The sequence below is a fragment of the Nematolebias whitei genome, chromosome 9, assembly GCF_014905685.2.
Source record: "Nematolebias whitei isolate Nwh7 chromosome 9, NemWhi1, whole genome shotgun sequence".
NCBI lineage: Eukaryota > Metazoa > Chordata > Actinopteri > Cyprinodontiformes > Rivulidae > Nematolebias > Nematolebias whitei.
This window is the reverse complement of record NC_056506.1, coordinates 10,348,282-10,373,627: the sequence shown is the minus strand read 5'-3', so window position 1 is coordinate 10,373,627 and position 25,346 is coordinate 10,348,282. Positions and strand designations below refer to the sequence as shown.

Sequence of the window (25,346 nt, the reverse complement as noted above, 5' to 3'; positions counted from 1 at the left end):
AATGGGGCATATGTCACTTCCAGCAGGTCCAGTGTTTTATTTTCCCTCGTTTTACAATCAACACACTATTTAAATTTGGGCAAGGTTGAGTTCATTGTGACATGAATAAAATCACCAGAAATTGAAATGAACGCATCAGGGTGCAGAGTCTGAAGTCTGGGAGTAGTGGAGATGATGATGTCATCAGCCCACGATGCTTCGACAGTTGGTGGAATGTAAACACAGAGGATGATGGCGTGTGGAAATTCATGAGGCAGATAATATGGTTGGAGACCGATAGCGAGCATCTCAATGTCCAGGCTATAAACTCGCTCCTTCACCGTGATGTGTCGGTGGTTGCACCATTTGTTGTTAACATAGATCGCGACCCCTATCCTCTCTTTGCAGCTCCTGTCTGCCTACACACAGTGAAAGTCAGTTAACACAACTGCAGAGTCTGGTATCTTGTCACAAAGCCAAGTCTCTGAAACACACCACTCAGGCCTCTCGAGACACACGCTGACTCTTCATGAGTGCTGCTAGTTTGTCAATCTTATTTATAAGCCAGCAGACATTCCCCATAATAATAATTGGAAGGTATGGTTTATACTTCCTCCTCACCAGTCGCCGTCTTTTTCCTGCTCTGCATCTCCAGTGTTTCGGTCTTAGCTCCTCAAGGACTTCATGTTTCTGGCCAAAGACTCTGCTGTGTTGGAGACTGACCAGCTGCTCTCTCATGTAAACAATGGCGACCAGAGCACGTCCGAAAGGATGGGGGGGTGGGGGGGGGGGGGTTGCCATGATAAAAGTGATACAAAAGCACTCCAAAACATGATTAAAACCAGGCTAAAAGTATGAAAAAATTGCATAGCTGCACTTCCCACAGAAACCACACTATACTGTGCAAGCATGGGTTTGTAAAAAGATAAAAAAAAACATTAAAACAAATAAACAAGAACGAGAGAAACTCTGGCAGGCAGCTGCTTCCAGCAGCTCATCCTGTGTATTATGCCAAATGTTCAGATCTTTTGATGCATGTTCAATAATCCAGGTAGAAAAATCTAACAAAGTTAAGTCAGGTCCTCTGGACGTATTCAACAATATAAAAATACTTGTTGAAACCTTTGGTCTTTAATTCAAAAGACTTTCCCAGTCTGAGGAGTTGCAAAATGTTCAGTCTTATTAACAAGTTTGTTGTTGAAATCCAGAACTAGCTGGTCACGTGATAAAGGAGGATCACTGGATTCACTGAGGTCAATAAAAACTGAATGCAATATTGTGGAGGTGCCAACATCTAATATTTTATTCAGAATAGAAAACAAATCACAGATCAAAAGTTTAAACTGAGAGAATGTATCATTTTAAGGGAAAAATCTGTTGTTTCCAAATTTCATGGCGTCAACAAATCCCAAAAGAGTTGGGACAAGTCCATTTTACCACTGTGTGGCATCCCTCTTCTTCTTACAACACTCAACAGACGTCTGGGGACAGAGGAGACCAGTTTCTCAAGTTTAGAAATAGGAAAACTCTCCCATTCATGTCTAATACAGGCCTCTAACTGTTCAATCGTCTTGGGCCTTCTTTGTCGCACCTTCCTCTTTATGATGCGCCAAATGTTCTCTATAGGTGAAAGATCTGCACTGCAGACTGGCCATTTTAGTACCCGGATCCTTCTCCTACGTAGCCATGATGTTGTGATTGCTGCAGAATGTGGTCTGGCATAATCGTGTTGAAAAATGCAGGGTCTTCCCTGAAAGAGATGACATCTAGATGGGAGCATATATTATTCTAGAACCTGAACATAGTTCTCTGCATTAATGACAATGCCAGACATGCAAGCTGCCCATGCCACAAGCGCTCATGCAACCCCATACCATCAGTGATGCAGGCTTCTGAACGGAGCGTTGATAACAACTTGGGCTATCCTTGTCCTCTCTGGTCCGGATGACATGGCGTCCCAGTGTTCCATAAAGAACTTCAAATCGTGACTCATCTGACCACAGAACAGTCTTCCATTTTGCCACACTCCATTTTAAATGACCCCTGGCCCAGTGCAAATGTCTGAGCTTGTGGAGCTTGCTTAGAAATGGCTTCCTCTTTGCACTGTAGAGTTTCAGCTGGTAACGGTGGATGGCACGGTGGATTGTGTTCACTGATAATGCTTCCTGGAAGTATTCCTGAGCCCATTCTGTTATTTCCTTGACAGCGGCATTCCTGTTTGAGGTGCAGTGACGTTTAAGGGCCCGGAGATCACGAGCATCCAGTAGAGTTTTACGGCCTTGACCCTTACGCACAGCGATTGTTCCAGATTCTTTGAATCTTTTGATGATGTTATGCACGGTTGATGATGATAACTTAAAAGTCTTTGCTATTTTACGCTGGGTAACACCATTCTGGTATTGCTGCACTATCTTTCTGCGCAACAATGGTGGAATTGGTGATCCTCTTACCATCTTGGCTTCTGAGAGACACTGACACTCTGAGAAGCTCTTTTTATACCCAATCATGTTGTCAATTGACCTAATTAGTGTTAATTGGTCTTCCAGCTGTTCGTTATATGCTCAATTTCCTTTTTTCAGCCACTTATTGCTACTTGTCCCAACTTTTTGGGGATTTGTTGACACTGTGAAATTTTGAATCAACATATTTTTCCTTTAAAATGTTACATTTACTCAGATTAAACTTTTGATCTGTCATCTATGTTATATTATGAATAAAATATTGACATTTGCCATCTCCACATCATTGCATTCAGTTTTTATTCACAATTTGTTTAGTGTCCCAACTTTTTTGGAATCCGGTTTGTACTTTGTAGTTTCACCTGCACCATTTTACAAGCCCCAGGATAAAAATCCTCAACTTCTTCAATGCTTTACATCAGTCTCCGAGCAAGAAGTGACAGCTATTATCAAAGGAATGAAATCCTCTACTTGTGCTCTCAATCCTTTCCCCACTGCTCTGCTGAAAAGAAACATCTCTTTTATTAGTCCTTTGATCACATCTGTGATAAACCTCTCCATCCAAACTGGTTTTGTCCCACCTACCTTGAAAATTGCAATCATCAAACTCCTGAAAAATTCCATCTTGGATCCAGCCCATCATATCAAATATAGATCTGTTGCCAACCTTCCATTTTTGTACAAAGTGCTGGAAAAACCTGTGGCAGCCCATCTACATGACCACCTCACCACTAATAATATCTATGAGGTATTCCAGTCAGGCTTTCGTTCAGCTCACAGCACGGAAACAGCTCTGGTCAGGGTCACAAATGACCTTCTGATGGTAGCTGATACTGGTTCTCCCTCCCCTCTGATCCTCCTGGACTTGAGCTCAGTTTTTGTGTGGATCATGGCATCCTTCTCCACCGCCTACAACATACAACACACTGCAGGACAGACTGCGACAGCTCTGGAATGGTTCCGCCCGTACCTCTCTGACAGATCTGAGTATTTCTCCATCGGGGAGGCAAGATCCCGGACTCACAGTTACTTGTGGTGTCCCTCAGGGGTCAGTCCTTGGGCCCACATTACTTAACCTCTACGTCCTCCCCCTCGGTCACATTATCACTCACCACAGGATCTCTTTTCATTGTTATGCAGATGACTTGCAGCTTTATATCAAAATAGATTCTACAGGTTCATCACTCTCCTCTCTCACCACCTGTCTTGAAGAGGTAAAAGCCTGGGTGAATGCCAACTTTCTCCAATTAAACACATCAAAAACAAGCTACTTTGGTTGGTACCCTGCATCAGACTCAATCAACATCTAGCTCTACCGTAATCTTTAGCCAAAACATTCCCTTTTTTGATACAGTGACTAATCTTGGTGTAAGATGTGATTCTCATCTTACATTTGAATCCCATATTAAAAACATTTGCAAGACTTCATTCTTTCATCTGAAAAACATCTCCAAACTCCATCCATTATTCTCCTTTTCCAATGCTGAAAAACTTGTCCATGCTTTCATCTCCTCAAGACTGGACTACTGCAATGCACTTTTTTATGGAATTCCATCCAAGCACATTCAAAAACCTCAGTATGTACAGAACAATGCAGCCAGGATTCTGATGAAGCAAAGGAAACATGATCACATCACCCAAATCCTTAAATCCCTCCTCTGGCTTCCCATTTCACTCCGCATTGAATACAAGGTTTCCTTGCTCACCCACCAGTCCATTCACGGCAATGCTTCATACTTCATATATATAATCTAGCAGTTTTTTTCTACTATTCCACTTAATTGTCCTTTTGGTTGCTATTTGGTTTTAATTGTTTTGATTTGTAAAAAAAGAACCTTAAATTTGTATACCTATGCCTATTTTATGACTGTCTATTGCTGTCGTTGTTATTTACTGTTGTGATCACTCTTTGTTAAGAAATCAGGTCTCTCTTGTAAACAAGTCCCCGAGGCTCAATGGGATTAACCTGTCTAAATAAAGGTTGAACAAATACTATCTAAAAAAACTGCTCACTGCTCAGACAGGGGCGGCAGTGGCTGAGTGGTTAGAGCAGTCGTCATCCAATGCAAGAGTTGGGGATTCGAATCCACCAGCAGTCACATGCCGAAGTGTCCCTGGGCAATATGCTGAACCCCTAGTTGCCTCCAATGCGTCCCATTGGTGTATGAATGTGATAAAGCTCTGATTAGTCTCTTTAGAATGATTTGTTCATTTAGCTTTGTAGAGATCTTATAGAGTGCTGTATGAATGGGTAAATGAGGGCACATATTGTAGTGTAAAGTGCTTTCTCAATAAGATAGAAAGGCGCTACATAAGTACAGTCCATTTACCATTTATCATTCACATCAACTCGGTCCCTCCGCTCCACAAATTCCTACCAGCTCCGCCCTTCCTGGACAAAACTGTGCACCATGGGTGATGGGTTCTTTTGCTCTGCTGCTCCTAAACTGTGAAACAACCTCCACAACCATCTAAGGATATCCCAGACAACAGAAAGTTTTAAGAAAGGACTGAAGACCTTTTTGTTTAAAATATTTTATAGTGTTTAAAGGTATATCTAATCCTGCAGGTTTTTTTAGTCCTTTTTTTTAGTCCATGTTTTATTCTCTCTAGATATTTTATATTGTAGCACTTTGAGATTGTAAAATGTAAAGTGCAGTACAAATTGAATAAATTATTATTATTATTATTTATTATTCACAAAAAAAGTACAACAAAACATCAGGAGCGTATATTTATGCTCCTATCATTTATCATACTGCAAATAAATAACAGGAAAACCAAAACTTATTAAGCTGCAAAAGTTAGTTTTATTTATTTAATCCACTAAATAAAATATACCACTGCGGTGATGGTAGATTCTCCACTGGTGGTGGTGCGCGGTGGTGGATTCTCTGGTGCGCACCCATTTTTATTTTTATTTAATTTAGTGGATAAAATAAAATAAAAATAAAACTATCCACCACCACGCATGGTGCAGGATTCTCCACCAGCGGTGGTGGATTCCACTGTGGATTAAATGAAATTAAACTAAAAACAGTGGGTCGGGCGGTGGTGGGATCCCACAGTGTATTAACTAAAATAAAATAAAAAAACATAATCTTTAGTGAAATACTTCCACACTGCTGATGAATTTCTACCCGTTTGGGAAGACTTTGCCTGCTCCTTGTCTTCCATCTGCTTGGAAGAATCCATTTTGTAGCCAGTGGCCCAACGCTGATCACGTGGCAGGTGACACAACATGGGCGGCTGTGGCTGAGTGGTTAGAGCAGTCGTCCTCCAATGCGAGAGTTGGGGGTTCGAATCCACCAGCAGTCACATGCTGAAGTGTCCCTGGGCAAGACACTGAACCCCTCATAGCTTCTGATGTGTGTCCCATCAGTGTATGAATGTGATAAAGCAATGATTAGTCTCTTTAGAATGATTTGTTCAATTAGCTTTGTAGAGATCTAGTAGAGTGCTGTATGAATGGGTAAACGAGGACACAGATTGTAGTGTAAATTGTAGTGTAGCACTTTGAGTATCTTGAAATAAGATAGAAAGACGTTATATAAGTACAGTCCATTTTCCATTTACAATCACAGGCTGTTACTAATCAATGTGAAATTTAAATACTCCCAAGATGTCCTAGAATCGACTAGTCTATTCAACCCCTAATCATAGCCCTCCTGACCCTGAAAAGCATAAACAATATTACTCTGTGCTGGGGGACTGGATCTTTGGGATGGACCAGTCTTTGTCACAACGTATTTTAAGGTTTAAAAGCCACTGGGACGTTGTGTTTAGAAAATAAAAGTCTCAGTGTCTCTGAAACTCCCGCAACATACGGAATGACCACTGGTTTCATTGAGTCTGGGTTCCTCTTGTTCACCTGTTGGCTGGCTGGAGTCCTGTTTGGGTTTCTTCTGTGCTTTCAGGAAGGCCCAGTTAGGATATCCACATTGCTCTAGAGCCTGTCTTGCAATGGGATTTCTCCTTCTGCCTGGCTCCTGAGTTTGTGGGGACATTGCCTGCTCTGTGGTATAGAGTCCTGATGACTCCTAACTTGTGCTCCAGAGAGTGATGGGAGTCAAACTGCAAATACGGGTCTGTGTGAGTGGGTTTGTGGTACACCACAGTTTGCAAATGTCCTCCATCACTCAGACCTCACTGTCCAAGAAAGCCAACCTGTCATCTTTTACATATTCTCATGTGAACTATTTATCCAGAGTTGATGTGATCAGAGAAATGGCCACCCTCTAGAGCCCCTGGAGCACAAGTTAGGAGTCATCAGGACGCTGTACCACAGAGCAGACAGACCATACCGAGTCGAGTAGAGCCATGCTGTACTGGTACTAAAGGTACTAATGGAAAAGGGGCATAACTCAGGAGCCAGACAGAAGGAGAAATCCCACACAAGACAGACCCTGGAGCAGTGTGGATATCCTAGCTGGGCCTTCCTGAAAGCAGAGCAGAAACCCAAATAGGACTCCAGCTAGCCATGAGGTGAAAAAGAGGAACCCAGACCAGGGATCATTCCGTATAAAGTGGGCATTTCAGAGAAATTGAGACGTTTATTTTCTAAACATGATGTCCAAGTGGCTTTTAAACCCCAAAATACATTACGGCAAAGATCCTTAAGGTCCTTAAGATCCTTAAGGTCTGTTTAAGGTCCATCACAAAGATCCAGAGCCCCGGCACAAACAGAGTAATATTAAGTATTTTTTATTTAGTTGCACGTTACACCAGATTTACCTGCAACTACAGCAAAGTTGTGATCCTCAACATCACGATTGGTCTTTTGCTCTTTGAAGGGGAAAACAGCTCCAACTGTAAAAAAAAAAAAAAGGCAAACGATTGCTTTTCATTTGAGTTGCAATGCATGTTTTGTATTTTTATGTTAGATTCATTGAGACTGTGTGTGTCTACCAGCTTCTATATGCCAGGGGTCATTAATCAAGGCCATGGGAGAGATGGTCAGGGGTGAGGCTCCACAGTTAGATGGAACCAGTATCCCATGGGTGCTGACGGGTGCCCTTGTGCCTGAGCGAAGTGCAGCTTTCAGTGGTGCTACACTGTTCAGCTGAACTCTGGACAGGCAACCCACAAAGCCAGGCGTGTTGTAGCGTTCGATTAGGATGGGGTCGATCTGTCCCGTTTCTACAAGAAAGAAACGCTTGGTCAAATGATTACTTTAGTCTTATATTGCACTTAAGACCACTTAACCTGAGACCAAGTCAAGACCAAAACCAAAGTGTTCAAAAACTGAGAACAAATAAGATATTAAAGGGTCAAGACTAGGGGTGTCCTGATACCAGTTTTTTCAGATTGAGTACAAGTACAAATTCTTCATTTTGGTGATACTGAGTACCAATACAGAGTAGTTAATGAGTTAGTACTTAAACATTACATAATGACTTTAGAAACAGATTAATTCTATTAATAACACAGCATTCTGTTGACAACATCACCTGTGTTAATCTAAAAATATCTCTTAATAGTGGACATTTTTTATATTTTATCCTTGGTTACTTGCAAAGTGGAAGGAAGAGGAAATGACAACTCCCAAGTATAAAAGTGGTATCAGTTTAAAATATTGTGGTGTTTTTATGAGTACAAGTACTTGATGCTGATATCGGGACACCACGAGTCAAGACCAATGGCAAAAGGTATTACTACACCTTGTGTCCCTGCTTTGTCTCACTGCTAAGAGTAACATCCAGTAGAAATCAGTTTAGCACGTTCACATTGCATTGTTGGAAATAGTGTGTTCATTAGGATGCAGGGCTTCAAAGAGCGAAACACATGAGGATGAAGCACACATCTATTTTCAATTATGACTCATTAGCAGCAGCTGGCTGAAGACTGATGCTCCATGCCATGGTGTCTCTCAGCACTGTTCTACACTGAAGCGTTGACATTCCTGAAAAAATACATTTAATATACGCTCACTCCCTGCTTGGACATCCAGGTTCACATATGCCCCTTTTCCACTGTCACAGAGCGGATCAGATCAGTTCGGGTTGGTTCAGATGGGTTCGGGTCTGTTGTGTTTCCATGTACATTTCTGGACCAGCTCTGTAGGCGGGGACTAGAATCCAACTCGTCTTACCACCTGGTGGCGGTAGTGCTCCCTTAAGCTACTTACTAGCCACCACTAAACGTATTAGAAGAAGAACACCCTGAAGGTTTTGTCACACGATGTTGTGGAAAAGATGTCTTGCTCTAATGGAGTACCTCATGAGCTGTAACTTTAGACCTGATTCATAATCCTACCTTACTGCCTTCCCTGCTGCTTTAAACCCATGTGTTTTTCATTTTAGTATAGATTTTTACAATAAAGATGTATTAAAAATATCTTCACTTTTATTATTTGCAGATATGCACAAGGTTCATGTTAAAATTGCAAAACATCACACTGTGCTGTAATCTTTGAAACTGCTTTTACAATAAGATACAAACTTGAAAACAATTAGATTAAATTTTGTCCTTGAATTTTAAAGATTTGTCTTTCATTAAATTAAAACATAAATTTATTACTTATTAATCTAAAAAAGTTAAGTCTGGTCCTCTGGACATTCAAAAAACAAAACTAACAAAAAACATTTAGTTTATTTATTATGAACTGTATTGTTTGTTTTGTGAATGTCCAGAGGACCAGACTTAACTTTTTAGATTTTTCTACCTGGATTATTGAGCAGCATCAGGATATTAATTAATAAATAGTCAGTTGGTCTGTGAACACCATGGGATCCTAGAAGAGTTGAAGAGGAGGCTGTTCATGTCTGTGCCTCCCTGGTGAAGATGCTGCTCCCACAACCCTGAAGCAGAAGAGGATGGATGGATGGATGGATGGATGGATGGACGGGTGGCGAAGGAGGAGACCATCAAACAGCAGGAGTGGTCAGTTCAGGTGAACTCCTGCCTGTTTGCTTCAGATCAGCTGTTCAAATCTCTGCAGGTTCAAATAAAAGGTGCACCAGGACTTTCAGCTGAATCTCTCAGGCCACAGTTGTATGGCCAATAACTGATAACTGTCCTTTCTGAATTTTTGACTGTTTTTGTGTCACTTCATCCTAGAACCAAAAAATTATAACATAATAACAGTTGAGCAGATACTAGTAATCTTTTCTTAGGATCCATTAAAGATCAAATGCAATTGGAAATTCTTCTCAATTCCAGTATGAATTTAAACAAACACTATATGAACTTAACATTGTAAATTTTTTTTAGGAAATTTAATGTTCAAGGACACCACTTAAGAAAAAAATTGTTTAATAGGAAAAGTAAGAAGTGAAAAATGTACAAAAATAAAAACTACTGCGTCCAACTAATGATTGTGTCTGTCCCTTGTCTCACGGGCTTCATCCAGAAGAAGACACAAGTGTTGTTCCTGCTGTGTCCGGTTCAGTTCTTCATGTTCATTCAGTGATGGAATAAGACTTTTCTTTACTGGACTCTTTTCTCTTTCTCTTCACTAGAAAGAAGAAACAGGTGGTTAATTCAAGCTACATACTGTTTTTGAATAAATGCATGAAACAAAGAAAGGTGCTGCTAACAGCTATAATAGATATATTAATAATTATAAACTGATCAAATAAGAAAATGAAAAATAAATTGATTTAAAAATAATGAAAATGATAATAATGGATATATGAATCAGAAAGTATTATACAGATGCAGATATTCTTTGTCATTCGCACCACATGTGGTCCATGTGGTGGATCAAAATTATGTTCACAGGGTCCCAGTTACATCCAACAATAAAATATAAAAGAAAAACAGTAATAAGATCTAAGATATGAACTAATAAAAACATCAACTAAAAATATAAGCTCTAATAGCATAAAAACATTAAACACAATACGCAGAACAGCAGCACGGACATGAGTCTGTGTGAACAGACGAGCGCGAATGAACACAGCAACATGAAACAGATCAGCAGCAACATGAAACGGATCAGCAGCAACATGAAACAGATCAGCAGCAACATGAAACTGATCAGCAGCAACATGAAACTGATCAGCAGCTACATGATGTGATTCTTCACAGTGTTATATATTCATGAGGCTGCACAAACTCAAGTTCATGTTGCTGTTTGACGTATTGTTTTGATTGTTTACTGCTATTAGTGCTTAGTGTTTTATTAGTAGATGTTTTTTAGTTGATATTTTTCTTAGTTCATATCTTAGATCTTATTACTGTTTTTATTTTACGTTTTGTTGTCTGTAACTGGGACCCTGTGTACATAATTTCATCCCAATTCAGTATTTATTCAACATTTTAGTTTTTTACTTTAAAAATAAAATAAATCAAGTCCTTATCGGCACAAATAAAGTGATGTGGAACATGTTGCATCTTACCGAGCACAGAAGCTGCAGCGTTGTGCTGCTCTGTGAGGTGCAGGTGGGCTGTGATGGAGACCTGTCAGGTGTAGACTCCTCTGATGGAGCAGGAGCAGGAGCCAGGAGGCTTGGAGGGTTTAATGTGGAGTTTAGAGATGAACCATCACGCGCTGAAAGACGTTCTGGATAAAATACAGTGAGAAACGGGACCGGAGGACAGTTAGCATTTATGCAAATTAGCTTAGCATCGTAGCACCGACGTTGTACTATTATGGCGTCAGCCTCTTTTGTTAGTTAAAAATATGTTCAGAACCGATGGGATGAGTAATTTAAAATATGTTTAAAGTTAGAAAACACTCACCATCTTCTATAAATGGTTCAAGTAGAGCAGTAGTCGTGTCCAAACCACCCTCCAATCCTCCATCTAGCTCGCTTTGACTTTTTTCGTCGGCCACCAAGCACAACAACACCTGCACTTCTGCATTTGACCACGGCTTTGATATTATTGTTGTTGTATAGCTTCAAAATACTAAAATATACGCTCCTCATGTTATCGCTAATGGCAAGCGGTAGAGAAAAAAATGGTGGATCGGGTTGTTTGGAAAGACTCCACAGACTCCTCCCCCCGACCAATCAGTGACCGACAGTGTTTCTGACGTCACGGCGCGGCTCGCTCGGAACCCTTGAGAAGCCGGGCCAAAATTTAGCGAGACGAGCCGGTTTCTGGAACAGTGGAAATACCTCCAACGCGCTTCAACCCAGAAATATCCGACCCGCGCCGTGACAGTGGAAAAGGGGCAATAGTTTATGGGGCAACTGTGGCTGAGTGGTTAGAGCAGTCGCCTTTCAATGGGAGAGTTGGGGTTTTGATTCCACCAGCAGTCACATGTTGAAGTGTCCCTGGGCAAGACACTGAACCCGTCATTGCCTCCGATGTGCGTCCCATCAGTGTATGAATGTGATAAAGCGCTGATTATTAGCTATGTTTACATGGACATAAGTAATCGGATTAAACGGCCATTCGGAATAAAAAATGTCATGTAAACACCCCATTCTGATTATTTTTGTTTATTCATCTCGATCCAAAAGCATTTGTGATCAGAATGAGACAGGTGGTTTATGCTGATTCATAATCCGAAAGGTGTGCATGTAAACACTTTATCTGTTCATTTTTTTTCTGATTGTGAAAAACTGACCTGACTGCGCATGTGCGACTTTGCCATTTCCGCCTGGCTAATGCTAATAGTATTAGCATGTCAGGGAAGCAAAACTGCTTGGTGAGCGACACAACATTTCTACTAGAAATTTTGAAAGAGCTTAAAATTATCTGTATTACCTGTAGCTCAGTCAGGGAGTGCAGTAATGTCTCCACCGTCATTCAAACCTGTCGCGGGTCCATTTTGGGCGCTCGGGTTTGTTTATATTCATTTGTAAGTAAACCGGAAGTAGAACTTCTTCTTCTGTGTTTTTTTTTAAGGAGAGTTTACCACTCTGCGCATGTCAGTACTTCTGTTCAAAATGAAAGCCAGCTGCATGTAAACATTCGTTGTGAACACATTGTGCCCATGTAAATGATACATTTGAATTATTTCATCCGAAAACATTTCAATACGATCAAAGAATTTTGAGCATGTAAACATAGCTATTCTTTGTATAGATATAGCAGAGTACTGTATGAATGGGTTAATGAGGACACAGATTGTAGTGTCAAACGCTTTGAGTATCTGTATTAGATAAATGGTAAATGGACTGTACTGTACTTGTGTCTTTCCATCTTATCAAGATACTCTAGACTATTACATTCATACACCGATGGAACACACATCGGAGGCGATGGGGTGTTCAGTGTCTTGCCCAGGGACACCATGGCATGTGACTACTGGTGGAATTGAACCCCTAACATCCCCCTGAAATTTTTGATATTTTGAATTTTTTATTTAGTAGATGTGATTTACTGCATTTTGGTGTATTTAAATTTTTTTACAGGTTGTTAAACATTTACTTTTATCTACAATTGTAAACACTCCGCTTCTGTCAAGCCCCCCGCCCCACTACTTGACGGAACCGTCGGGTTCAAGACAGCGAGGCCCAGACAACTCTTTCCACAGCCACCTCTTCCAGCTCTTCTGGAAGGACTCCAAGGCATTCCCAGACCAGCTATGAGACTTTGTCTCCCCAGCGTGCATTGCAATGATGTTTGGGGGAAAGCGTGTAAAACATTTACAAAACCTATTTTTATTTTACAGAAAAGTGCTATAAGAAACAACAGATTTTTCCCTTAAAATGATACATTCTCTCAGTTTAAACTTTTGATATGTGATTTGTGTTCTATTCTAAATAAAATATTAGATGTTGGCACCTCCACATCATTGCATTCAGTTTTTATTCACAATTTGTTTAGTGTCCCAACTTTTTTGGAATCCGGTTTGTATTATAAGAGCACCAGGGCTAAATTGCTAAATGAAAAATTACCTTAAACATCTTCAGATTTTACACGTGTCCTAAGAGTATGTAAGGAAAACTGAGTTAAAAACATTATGAGTTGAATATGTTATGCATTGGGAATGAAGGTGCATGCGGATGTTGTTTGTGCAGTGCTAATGATTTCTGTGCTGACTTTGTGCTAATACATAGTTTTAATTGAATTTAATTAAAGAGATTCTATTTAGGATGCAGTGGACAAGCATATAGTTATGAAATACAAGAATTTGAAAATTTGGTGTATAGGTAGCAGTTGTTACATCTAATCATACTGCCTCAACACTTATGGAGTCCCAGGAAGTGGATAAGAGAGACCGGAGAGTGGTCCACACTGACAGGGGGTGAGTCAAAACAAGTATTCTAAGAAGGGAAATTGAGGATGTGTTTAGAAGATTTTACAATGTTCAGTAGGGTATAGGGAATTTTGGCTTGGATTTTGGTTTCTGTGTTGAGTGTTTTCACTTTTTATGTAATTAAGTGTTTGTTTGTTTTTTAAATCCGTTGTACAAACCAGTAAGAGGGATGACTCTGTTGAAGGTAAATGCTGATGTCCCAAAATAGAACTTGCTAACAGATGATTAATTATGAGTTTGTTTTTTAATATTTGTATTTGATTATTTTTTCCTTCTCAGCAGACTGAAAAGACGAAGTTTGTGGATCGGGGAGGTGAGTCTGGCTGGGCCCACAGAATACATACTGATAGCCTCCACTAAGCCAGAAGTCAGCTAAAGCAGACTCAAACAGCGTCGGAGTTTTGCATCTTGAGCCTCTGGTCTTGGTTGCCAAATCGGATGTCGTGTGTACAGGTTGACACCGAAACTGGGTCTGACCAATGTGACTTTTCTGAGAACTGCACTACTGAAACAACAGCAAAGAACTGTCGGCCAAGCAACAAGCTGAAATATGTGCCATACCAGAACTTTTATGAAACTATGTCCAGATGGGCTCCTGGACTTGTCATCGCCAGAGCATCCAGTCAAGTCTCGCTGTATGTTTAGCTATGAACTGTTGCACATAGCTGAACAGATCTCCAGACAAAGGGAGAATACATGAAGACAGGAAAACTGGTGGTCCAACTATCCAAAGTAACTAACAACAACTGCAGCCTGGGTGAGGTGTCAACCCCACATTTGATCTGTGATGGTCATCCAATGGCCTTTGTTTCAGGATCAAAACTGCAATTTGCTTTGACAATTGTAGTGAACTAGGCCTCCGACCTCAACCTGTCTCTGAAGACCTTCAGGGGACAGGAACTGTTATTTCATTGATTTGAATCCAGAAATACAAATGATCTCATCAAGAGACTATTTGATTGTATCCTGAATTAATCAATTGAAAGAACACTCTTCCTTTTTTACATTATCATTACTATTTTAAAATATCTTGATAATCAAAGTGTGTTTAGTTCATACCATTTCTAAATGTTGAAGTGAACCACTCATTTAAATCAACTGTGAAACAGTATTAATGATTTTTAAACCTCATTAGACTTAGAAATCAAGTTAAATGTCTATTTACAAAGTAATTGTGCATTTTGATCTTCTGTCTGAATGAGTGGATTTGATGTCGGTCAGAAGTCAGGGATGTCAGTCAAAAGCCAGAAAGAAAGTTATTAGAACAAAGTGTCTTGTTTTTAAACCTTGCAGACAGTAAATAACTTCAACTGGCATCTGCGTTTTTCTCACTTTGCCATAACATTCCTCTGTCTGTACTAACCGTTCGTAAACATTCCTGCTGTCTTTTTGACTCCTAATAACCCTCTGACATCACTGAAACACCGCCCCTGCTGGTTGTTTCAACCAATCAGGAAGTACCAATTGACAGGAAGTGAGTACTCTTTAAAAAGTCAACACTTCCTGGGACTTATTGCAGTCTTCTTGCGGTCTTCCTGCAGTTTTTCCTTCAGTCTTCCTTGGAACTATGGAGTCTTCCACTTCTGAGTGGAATCTCTGACTGGAGTCTTACTGAGAGTTCCTAAGGAACTTTCAGATTTAATCAATAGCTGATGAATGGGACCATGTGCAAAGGGGTCCGTCCATCCTGGCGGAGTCACAGCGCCTCGCTGTGAACTCACCCGGGCGTAACGCCCTACAACTTCGAAGGAAGCTTGTTCTGTTGAATGGAGTAAACCACACAACTTCTGACGATGACCAGCCGCTTTAACCGGAGACGCTGTAAAGGGATCGTACTAATGGACTTCTGTTCCAGAGTGGAGGTAGCCCCCATCTAAGGTAACCAAGTCTCTGCACGTTCTGAAGTGTACCGGAAGGTTGAGCTAGTGTTGAAAGAAGAGTGCTAATTCTGGTCAACAAACATCCATCTTCCTTCATCCATCTTCCTTTTAAATCTATTCCTTCCCTTAAACTTTTCTATTTGCCAGTAATCCAGATGCCTTCAGAGGTGAATCAGCCTCAATCAGTAATGTTCTGTTGTCTTGTTAGTAAAGCGTGCCAAGTTTTTATTAATCAGAAACAGATCAGCAAATCAATGTGTACATGTCTTGATGTTAAATTTTGATTCTGTTAAATAAATGACTGCATTTATTCTGATGGGTCAAAGATAAAATGGCGTCTCATGTCACTGATTAAACAATTCACTCAGTTATCTCGGTCACATGGCAGAAATTTAACTCGAAAAAGAAAGAATCCGTTGTAATTAAATAATTAATATTCTTTGTGCTTGAACTAGCTTTAAGAATAATTAATTAGTAGTGAAGCTAACAGCAAAGGTGTCCCTGCATCACTACACAATGAACACACACATAGGCTCATTTTTACATGTGTAGTGGACTAGGCCTCCGACCAAAACCTGCCTCTGAAGACCTTCATGGGACAGGAACTGTTATTTCATTTATTTGAATCCAGAAATACAAATTAGCTCATCCAGAGACTTTCTAATTGTATCCTGAACTAATCAATTGAAAGAACACTCTCTTTTTATATTATCATTACTATTTTACAATATCTTGATAATCAAAAGTGTGTTTAGTTCATACCATTTTTAAATATTGAAGTGAACCACTCATTTTAAATCAAATGTGAAACAGTATTGATGATTTTTTAATCCTCATTTAAATTAGAAATCAAGTTAAATGTCTATTTTACAAAGTAATTATGCATTTTTTGATCTTCTGTCTGAAATGAGAAAGAATGATGTCGGTCAAAAGTCAGAGACAGTCAAAAAACAAGTTGTTAGAACGGGCTGTCGTGTTTTTAAAACTCTCAGACAGTAAATAAGAGAACTGGCACCTGCGGTGTTTTTCACTTCGCCAAAACATTTCTGTCTGTTCTTAAACATTTCTGCTGTTTTCTTGACTTGTAAAACCCTTTGACGTCACTAGAACCACACCCCTGTTGGTTGCTTCAACCAATCAGGACTTCCTAAAAGTGACCAGAAGCAGAACTCTTTAAAAGTCGACACTTCCTGGAACTGTCAGTCTTCTGAGTCTTTTCTGAGTCTGTGGAGTAATGTCTGTTCAGTCTTCTGAGTCTTTTCTGAGTCTTCTCAGTCTTTCTGAGTCTGTGGAGTAATGTCTGCTCAGTCTTCTGAGTTTTCTGAGTCTTCTGGGGTTCTGTGGAGTAGTTCTGGAGTTTTTCCACTGCTGAGTGGAACTTCGGAATCAGTTTTCCAGGCTGATCTCTGCTGTGATCACGGCGCCTCGCTGTGACTATCACCAGGTGAATGCCCTACAATTTCTGAGGAAGTTTGTTCTGTAGAACGGAGTATCTCACGACTTCTGCCGAGTCGCAGCTGCCCTGAGGAGACGCTGAAAGGTAGCGTGCCAGGGACCTCTTGACCGTAGCAGACCCATCTTCTGCCAAGGTAAAGAGTCGTCACGAGCTTCATTACAAGTGTACCGCGGCGAACAGCGCTTGAAAGGAGCGTGTTGTTCTGGTCTACAGACATAAATCTTCCTTCAACATCTCCCCTTTTAAACTCCTCCATATTTCCCATTTTTATAACTCTTCTATCTTGCCAGTAATTAATCCAGATATCTTCAGAAATGTCTGTTGTTTTATTAAGTAAAACGTGCCAAGTTTTATTAATCAGAACCAGACCAGTCTAATCAAGTGTACAATGTTTTGATGTTAAATTTTGATTCTGTTAATAAATGACCACATTTATTTTGATGGGTCAAAGAAAATTAACGTCTCATGTCACTGATTAAACCATCTACGCACAGTAACTCTGTCACATATCTGTAACTAGCTCGAAAAAGAGAGAACCAGTTATTTAAATATGACTGTAGTGTAGCTCTGAAGCTAAGCTAGCCCGTTAGAACACTACACATGATATTTAGCAGAGTAGAGTAGTACTGACGTGGGTTGCTGGACTACCTGCCCTTTCCAATTACACTGTGATGAAAATTTGTTTTATTACCAAAAAACCTTATATAAAGATGAATAATGTACACCACCCCCCACCCCCCCACGAAAAAAAACGACTTTTTCATTCATTTCACCTTTTGTTTTTATAGGTTAGTCTCATGAGTCACAAAGACACAAAGACCCGTTTACAAGAGAAACCTGTATCTGAGATCTGACTTTGATTGAGTTTCCGAATGTTTTCTAAAGTAAATATATGTTTTCTTTTGCCTTTGAAGGAGCTCATTTAGAGGGTCTGGTTTGCTACAAGGGATGAAATTGTTAAGACTGGGTTTTGGATTCTTAATAAGCCAGACAGGGGTAGAACTGTCACGCTCAGCGGCCCCCGCTGCCCCCACATCTGTTCAAGCTTCTGCTCCTCATACCACATCCCCTGTTTTAAGATCAATCACGTTTTTTCCTGTTTCAGTTTTGAGTTCCCCTCTCATTCATTCAGCTCCTGTCACTCTGGCCACTCTCCCTCTGTCATTTCTAGCTGCCTGTCAATCACCCCTGCAAAGCCTGCGTACCTGATTCTCCCTGATCACAGTAATCAGTGTTGATGCTCTACACCTGGTGCCAGCCCTATATAAACTCAGCTCTTGCTTCTGCAAGGTGCCAGATTATTGAAAGCCTCACAGCCAGTAAATTATCCAGCATTTTCTCGTTCCTAGTTTCTTCGTTTTTGACCACAGCTTCACTCTTGACTCCTTGCTTTGACTTTGCCCCTGTCTGGATACCACGCTCTCGGCTTACACGGTACAACCTCGCTCTCCCCTTCGACCACGACTACGGATCATCCTTTTGCCTGTTCACACTGCTCCTGGCTCTCGACCCCTGCTACGTCCCTGGATTCTGTTTCCTGCCCAGCCCTCCAACGTTCTCTGTCTCAGCCCTGCTCCTGCCACAGAAGGTTAGTGACGTGCACACCACCTCTCTCAGCTCCCAGAACCTTTTTGTAGTCACTAACCTGTCTGTCTTCATAGATTGGACCAGAACTGAGACTTGGATCCTGCCCAGACGAACGCCTTTAATAAATAAACCCTTTTTTTTTTATATTGTCCTGAGTCAGGTGTTGTGCTGATCCATACAGACTCATTACAAGAACAACAAGAACAGTTTTTATTAACTTGGCTGCTAGTTGCTGGGACTCAGGACCCAGGTGGGAGTTCAATATTAAAGACAGAGAGGTGATGTTGTCAATCTCCAGCTGGTATCATCACTCAGGCTGATAGAGCTGCTACAGTAGACAAGATTTGATCCAGACAGGGTAGATCCAGGCAGGGTAAATTCAGATGTGTGGTGCTGAATGAATGGAGCTGGGTGAACAGGTGACAACCTGACAACCTCCACTATCCTTGCAAACCTGTCTTCTTATGATTAAATCTGATTAAAATAAACACAGTTACTTTACCAGAGCAAAATCATAAAATCATTAAATGTGGATTATTGAACATCAGATCTCTTTCCTCTAAATCCCTGTTAGTTAATGGACTGATAACTGATCATCATATTGATTTATTCTGTCTGACAGAAACTTGGCTACAACAGGAGGATTTTGTTAGTATAAATGAATCCACTCCTGTTACTTATTTAAATTTTCACGTTCCTAAAACAACTGGCCGAGGTAAATGGACTGTACTTATATAACGCTTTTCTATCTTATTTCAAGATACTCAAAGCGCTTTACACTACAATCTGTGCCTCATTTACCCATCCACACAGCACTAGATCTCTACAAGGCTAATTGAAATCATTCTAATGAGACTAATCAGTGCTCTAGATCACATTCATAGATGGGACACACATCAGAGGCTATGAGGGGTTCAGTGTCTTGTCCAGGGACACTTTGGCATGTGACTGCTAGTGGATTCGAACCCCCAATTCTCACATTGGAGGATGATTGCTCTAACCACTCAGCCACAGCCGCCCCACAGGTGGAGTAGCTTCTATTTTTCAGTCAGGATAATTGATTAATGCCAAACCAGTTATGAGTTATGATTCTTTTGGATCGCTGTCCCTCAGTCTTTCTCATCTAAAATGGAAATCAGAAAAGCCACTTTTACTAGTTGTTATATATCGTCCACCAGGCGCTTACTCTCAGTTTTTGTCTGAATTTTCAGAATTCTTAACGGACTTACTATTAAATACTGATAAATTCATCATAATGGGCGATTTCAATATTCATGTGGATGTTGAGAGTGATAGCTTAAGCATAGCCTTTAATAATTTAATAGACTCATTTGGTTTTACCCAAAACATCCGCACATCTACTCATTCTTATCATCACACTCTTGATTTAGTTCTGACCTATGGTATAAAGATTAAGGACTTGGTAATAGTTCCTCAAAATCCTATTCTGTCCGACCATTTTTTAATAACCTTTGAGTTTACGTTAAATGACTACACAGTCACTGAGAATAAATTTCATCTCAGCAGGTGATAATCAGAAAATGCTGTAACCAAATTTAAACAATCTCTTCCATCAATGTTCTCCTATGTCTTGCAGAGTAATGCATCAGAGAACAGTGACTTAGATCATCTAGTTGATCATCTTACAACTTCAATGCAAACTTTACTTGATCAAATTACTCCACTGAAAAAGAAAGTAATCAAACAGAGGAAACTGGCTCCTTGGTTCAATTCTGAGTTACGTACTTTAAAGCAGGCATCTAGAAACCAGGAGAGAAAATGGTGCTCTAATAATGTTGAAGAATTTTATTTTAGTAATAAAAATAACCCTAGGTTTATGTTTAGTACTATTGCTAGACTAATTAAAAGACCCATTTCTGTTGAACCATGTATCCCAACAACTATAAGTAGTGATGACTTCATGAGATTCTTTATAAATAAAATTAGTTCAATTAGAGAGAAAATTCAAACCATCTTTTCTTCTACTATCTAGTCCCCTTTCAAATGAGGCAATTTTAAAATTTCACTAGAGCCTGATTTATGTTTGGACAGTTTTTGTCCTGTTGAGCTCTCTGAATTGTCAAAAATAATAACCTCATCCAAACCATCCACATGTCTGCTAGATCCCATCACAACCAGACTATTTAAAGAGGTATTTCCCCTAATTAATGTCCACATTTTGGATCTACTTAATTTGTCTTTAATGAATGGTTATGTACCACAGAGCTTTAAGGTTGCTGTAATTAAACCTTTACTTAAGAAGTCTGACCTTGATTCAGAAATTCTGGCCAACTATAGACCTATATCTAATCTAACTTTCATCTCAAAAATTCTAGAGAAAATAGTTGCAGGTCAGTTGTGTGAAAATCTACAACAAAAAAAATCAGTTTGACAAGTTTCAGTCAGGGTTTAGAGCTTATCATAGCACAGAAACAGCACTAGTAAAAGTAACTAATGATATTCTCATGGCCACAATGGACTTGTGTCTATAATGGTCCTGTTAGACCTCAGTGCTGCATTTGATACAGTTGATCACAATATTTTACTACAGAGGCTTGAATATACCATACCATACCACTTTATTTATAAAGCACTTAAAACAGCAACAAGACCAACCAAAGTGCTGTACAGACAAAACAACAGGTAACACACAAATCCCCTCCCTGGGCTGCCACCTTACCGTGGTGGAGGGGTTTGAGTGTCCCAATGATCCTAGGAGCTATGCTGTCAGGGGCTTTATGCCCCTAGTAGGGTCACCCATGGCAGACAAGTCCTAGGTGAGGGACCAGACAAAGTGCAGCCCAAAGACCCTGATGATGACACAAATAAATGGACCTAGTGTTCCCTTGCTCGGACGTGGGTCACCGGGGCCCCACTCTGGAGCCAGGCCTGGAGGTGGGGCACGCGGGCGAGCGCCTGGTGGCCGGGCTTTTACCCATGGAGCTCGGCCGGGCACAGCCCGAAGAGGAGACGTAGGTCCCCCTTCCCATGGGCTCGCCACCTGTGGGAGGGGCCGAAGAGGTCGGGTGCAATGTGGGATGGGTGGTGGCCGAGGGCGGGGACCCTGGCGGTCTGATCCTCGGCTACAGAAGCTGGCTATTGGGACGTGGAATGTCACCTCACTGGTGGGGAAGGAGCCTGAGCTGGTGTGTGAGGCTGAGAGATTCCGGCTAGAAATAGTCGGACTCACCTCTACGCATGGCTCGGGCTCTGGAACCAGTTTCCTTGAGAGGGGCAGGACACTCTTCCACTCTGGAGTTGCCCCTGGTGAGAGGCGCCGAGCAGGCGTGGGCGTACTTATTGCCCCCCAACTTTGTGCCTGTGTATTGGGGTTCACCCCAGTGAATGAGAGGGTGGCCTCCCTCTACCTACGTGTGGGGGGACGGGTTCTGACTGTCATTTGTGCTTATGCACCAAACGGCAGTTCAGATTATCCACCCTTTCTGGAGTCCTTGGAGGGGGTACTGGAAAGTGCACCTTCTGGGGACTCCCTTGTTCTGCTGGGGGACTTCAATGCTCATGTGGGCAATGACAGTGAGACCTGGAGGGGTGTGGTTGGGAGGAACAGCCCCCCTGATCTGAACCAGAGTGGTGTTCTGTTGTTGGACATCTGTGCTCGTCATGGATTGTCAATAACAAACACCTTGTTCAAGCATAAGGGTGTCCATATGTGCGCTTGGCATCAGGACACCCTAGGCCGCAGTTCAATGATAGACTTTGTCATCGTCTCATCTGATCTGCGGCCACATGTCTTGGACACTCGTGTGAAGAGAGGGGCGGAGCTGTCAACTGATCACTACCTGGTAGTGAGTTGGCTCCGATGATGGGGGAGGATGCCGGTCAGACCTGGCAGACCCAAACGTATTGTGAGGGTTTGCTAGGAACGTCTGGCAGAGTCTCCTGTGAGACGGAGTTTCAACTCCCACCTCCGGGAGAACTTTGAACATGTTCCGAGGGAGGTGGGGGACATTGAGTCTGATTGGACCATGTTTCGTGCCTCTATTGTCGAGGTGGCTTACCAGAGCTGCAGCCGCAAGGTTGTCAGTGTCTGTCGCGGAGGCAACCCTCGAACCCATTGGTGGACACCGTCGGTGAGGGATGCTGTCAGGCTGAAGAAGGAGTCCTATCGGGCCTTTTTGGCCTGTGGGACCCTGGAAGCAACTGATGGGTACCGGCAGTCCAAGCGACATGCGGCTCGGGTGGTTGCTGAGGCAAAAACTCGGGCATGGGAGGAGTTCGGAGAGGCCATGGAGAACGACTTCCGCACGGCTTTGAGACGATTCTGGTCCACCATCCAGCGTCTCAGGGGGGAAAAGCGGTACGCCACCAACACTGTTTATAGTGGGAGTGGTGTGCTGCTGACCTCAACTCGGGATGTTGTGGGTCGGTGGGCGGAATACTTTGAAGACCTCCTCAATCCCACCGGCACGTCTTCCACTGAGGAAGCGGAGCCTGGGGACTCTGGGTCGGGCCCTCCAATCTCTGGTGCTGAGGTCACCGAGGTGGTTAAAAAACTCCTCGGTGGCAGGGCCCCAGGGGTGGATGAGATTCGCCCAGAGTTCCTTAAGGCTCTGGATGCTGTAGGGTTGTGTTGGCTTACGTGACTCTGAAATATTGCGTGGACTTCGGGGGAAGTTCCCCTGGATTGGCAGACCGGGGTGGTGGTCCCCTTATTCAAAAAGGGGGACCGTAGAGTTTGTTCCAACTACAGGGGAATCACGCTCTTAAGCCTCCCTGGTAAGGTCTATTCGGGGGTTCTGGAGAGGAGGGTCCGTCGGATAGTCGAACCTTGGATTCAGGAGGAGCAGTGTGGTTTTCGTCCTGGCCGTGGAACACTGGACCAGCTCTACACTCTCAGCAGTCCTAGACGGTGCGTGGGAGTTTGCCCAACCAGTCTACATGTGCTTTGTGGACTTGGAGAAGGCGTTAGACCGCGTCCCTTGGGGGGCCCTGTGGGGGTTACTCTGGGAGTATGGGGTACCGGGCCCTTTGATACGGGCTGTAAGGTCCCTGTATGACCGGTGTCAGAGCCTGGTCCGCATCGCTGGCAGTAAGTCGGGCTTGTTCCCGGTGAGAGTTGGACTCCGCCAAGGTTGCCCTTTGTCACCGATTCTGTTCATAACTGTTATGGACAGAATTTCTAGGCGCAGCCAATGTGTTGAGGGGATCCGTTTTGGTGGCCTTAGGATTGTGTCTCTGCTTTTTGCAGATGATGTGGTCTTATTGGCTTCATCAGATCGTGATCTACAGCTTTTGCTGGAGCGGTTCGCAGCCGAATGCGACGCGGCCAGGATGAAGATCAGTTCCTCCAAATCCGAGGCCATGGTCTTGAGCCGGAAAAGGGTAGAGTGCCCACTCCGGGTCAGGGAGGAGGTCCTACCCCAAGTGGAGGAGTTCAAGTATCTTGGGGTCTTGTTCACGAATGAGGGAAAAATGGAACGTGAGATCGATAGGCGGATAGGTGCAGCGTCTGCAGTGAAGCGGGCGCTATACAGGTCTGTCGTGGTGAAGAGAGAGCTGAGTCAAAAGGCGAAGCTCTCAATTTACCTAACGATCTACGTTCCCACCCTCATCTATGGTCACGAGCTTTGGGTTGTGACCGAAAGAATGAGATCTCGGATACGAGTGGCCGAAATGAGTTTTCTCAGCAGGGTGTCTGGGCTCTCCCTTAGAGACAGGGTGAGAAGCTCGATCATCCGGGAGGGACTCAGAGTAGAGCCGCTGCTTCTCCACGTCGAGAGGAGCCAGTTGAGGTGGCTTGGGCATCTGTTTGGGATGCCTTCTGGACGCCTCCCTGGTGAGATGTTCCGGACACGTCCCACCGGAAGGAGGTCCAGAGGAAGACCCAGGACACGCTGGAGGGACTATGTTTCTCGGCTGGCCTGGGAACACCTTGGGATTCCCCTGGAAGAGCTGGCCCAAGTGGCTGGGGAGAGGGAAGTCTGGGCCTCCCTACTTAGGCTGCTACCCCCACGACCCGACCCCGGATAAGCAGAAGAAAATGGATGGATGGGATGGTAAATCAGAATATAGACAAAAAATGATGCAGATAATGACAACAAACCAGTGTAGAGCATACAGGATCAAAACACAGATCATCTTGTGTTGAAAGCTATTGAATAGTTGTCATAGCTCTGCTCTCTGTCAGCTCCTCTGTCATGCTGCACACTCAGTAATCACTCAACTCATGTCACCTGTCACCGCTCATTATCCCACAGCTCCACCACCTGGTCCAGTCAGTACTTAAGCTCACTCATTCCTCTCAGTCTGGGCCAGATTCTCTATCCTGTCTCATCAGCAGTAGACTTTCCAGCATTCCATTGATTGACTCATCACGTTCATGACCCTTGCCTTGACCACGACCACGCTTTTGCCTCAGCCCTCGTCTGCTTTTGCTCATCTGATCAGGTACCGACTCATGCTCTTGTTTTTTGACTCTCTTTTTGGATCACGTACTGGATACTTCTGCTGAACAACTGACTTCACGGTATGAACTCTGCCTTTCCCTTCTGACTGTTTTATGGATCACGGATTAAAGGTCAAGCTCATTTTGTATCACGGACTTATCCTTACCCCTGAATCTGATTCCCACAGATTCATTTCCCCAATTAGTCTTTTTCCCCCTGCATCTACTAACCTTTATCTTTTAATTGCAAGCCTGTTGGACTCCGTTCCAGTGGACCTAAACATCAGTCTACTTCTACTGGCAGCCCGCCACTACAACACTACCCAATCAGAGGATCGGAACCAGCCCAGAACCGGACCAACTCCAGAGTTTACTTTAGTTCACAATAAATCTTTTAACCCTCTCAGTGGTTGTTGTTGTT

General features: G+C 42.4%; 1 protein-coding gene across 1 annotated transcript in view; it reads right to left on the bottom strand.

The window, feature by feature from the left end:
• LOC119414869 (contactin-associated protein-like 2) overlaps positions 1-25,346 on the bottom strand; it is a 391,521-nt gene that overhangs the window by 21,641 nt on the left and 344,534 nt on the right. The window contains exons 23-24 of the mRNA XM_037681990.1: positions 7,347-7,577; positions 7,173-7,247 (exon numbers count right to left, since the gene is read on the bottom strand). Coding sequence (XP_037537918.1) covers positions 7,173-7,247; positions 7,347-7,577 — 306 coding nt within the window. The remainder of the gene's footprint in view (positions 1-7,172; positions 7,248-7,346; positions 7,578-25,346) is intronic.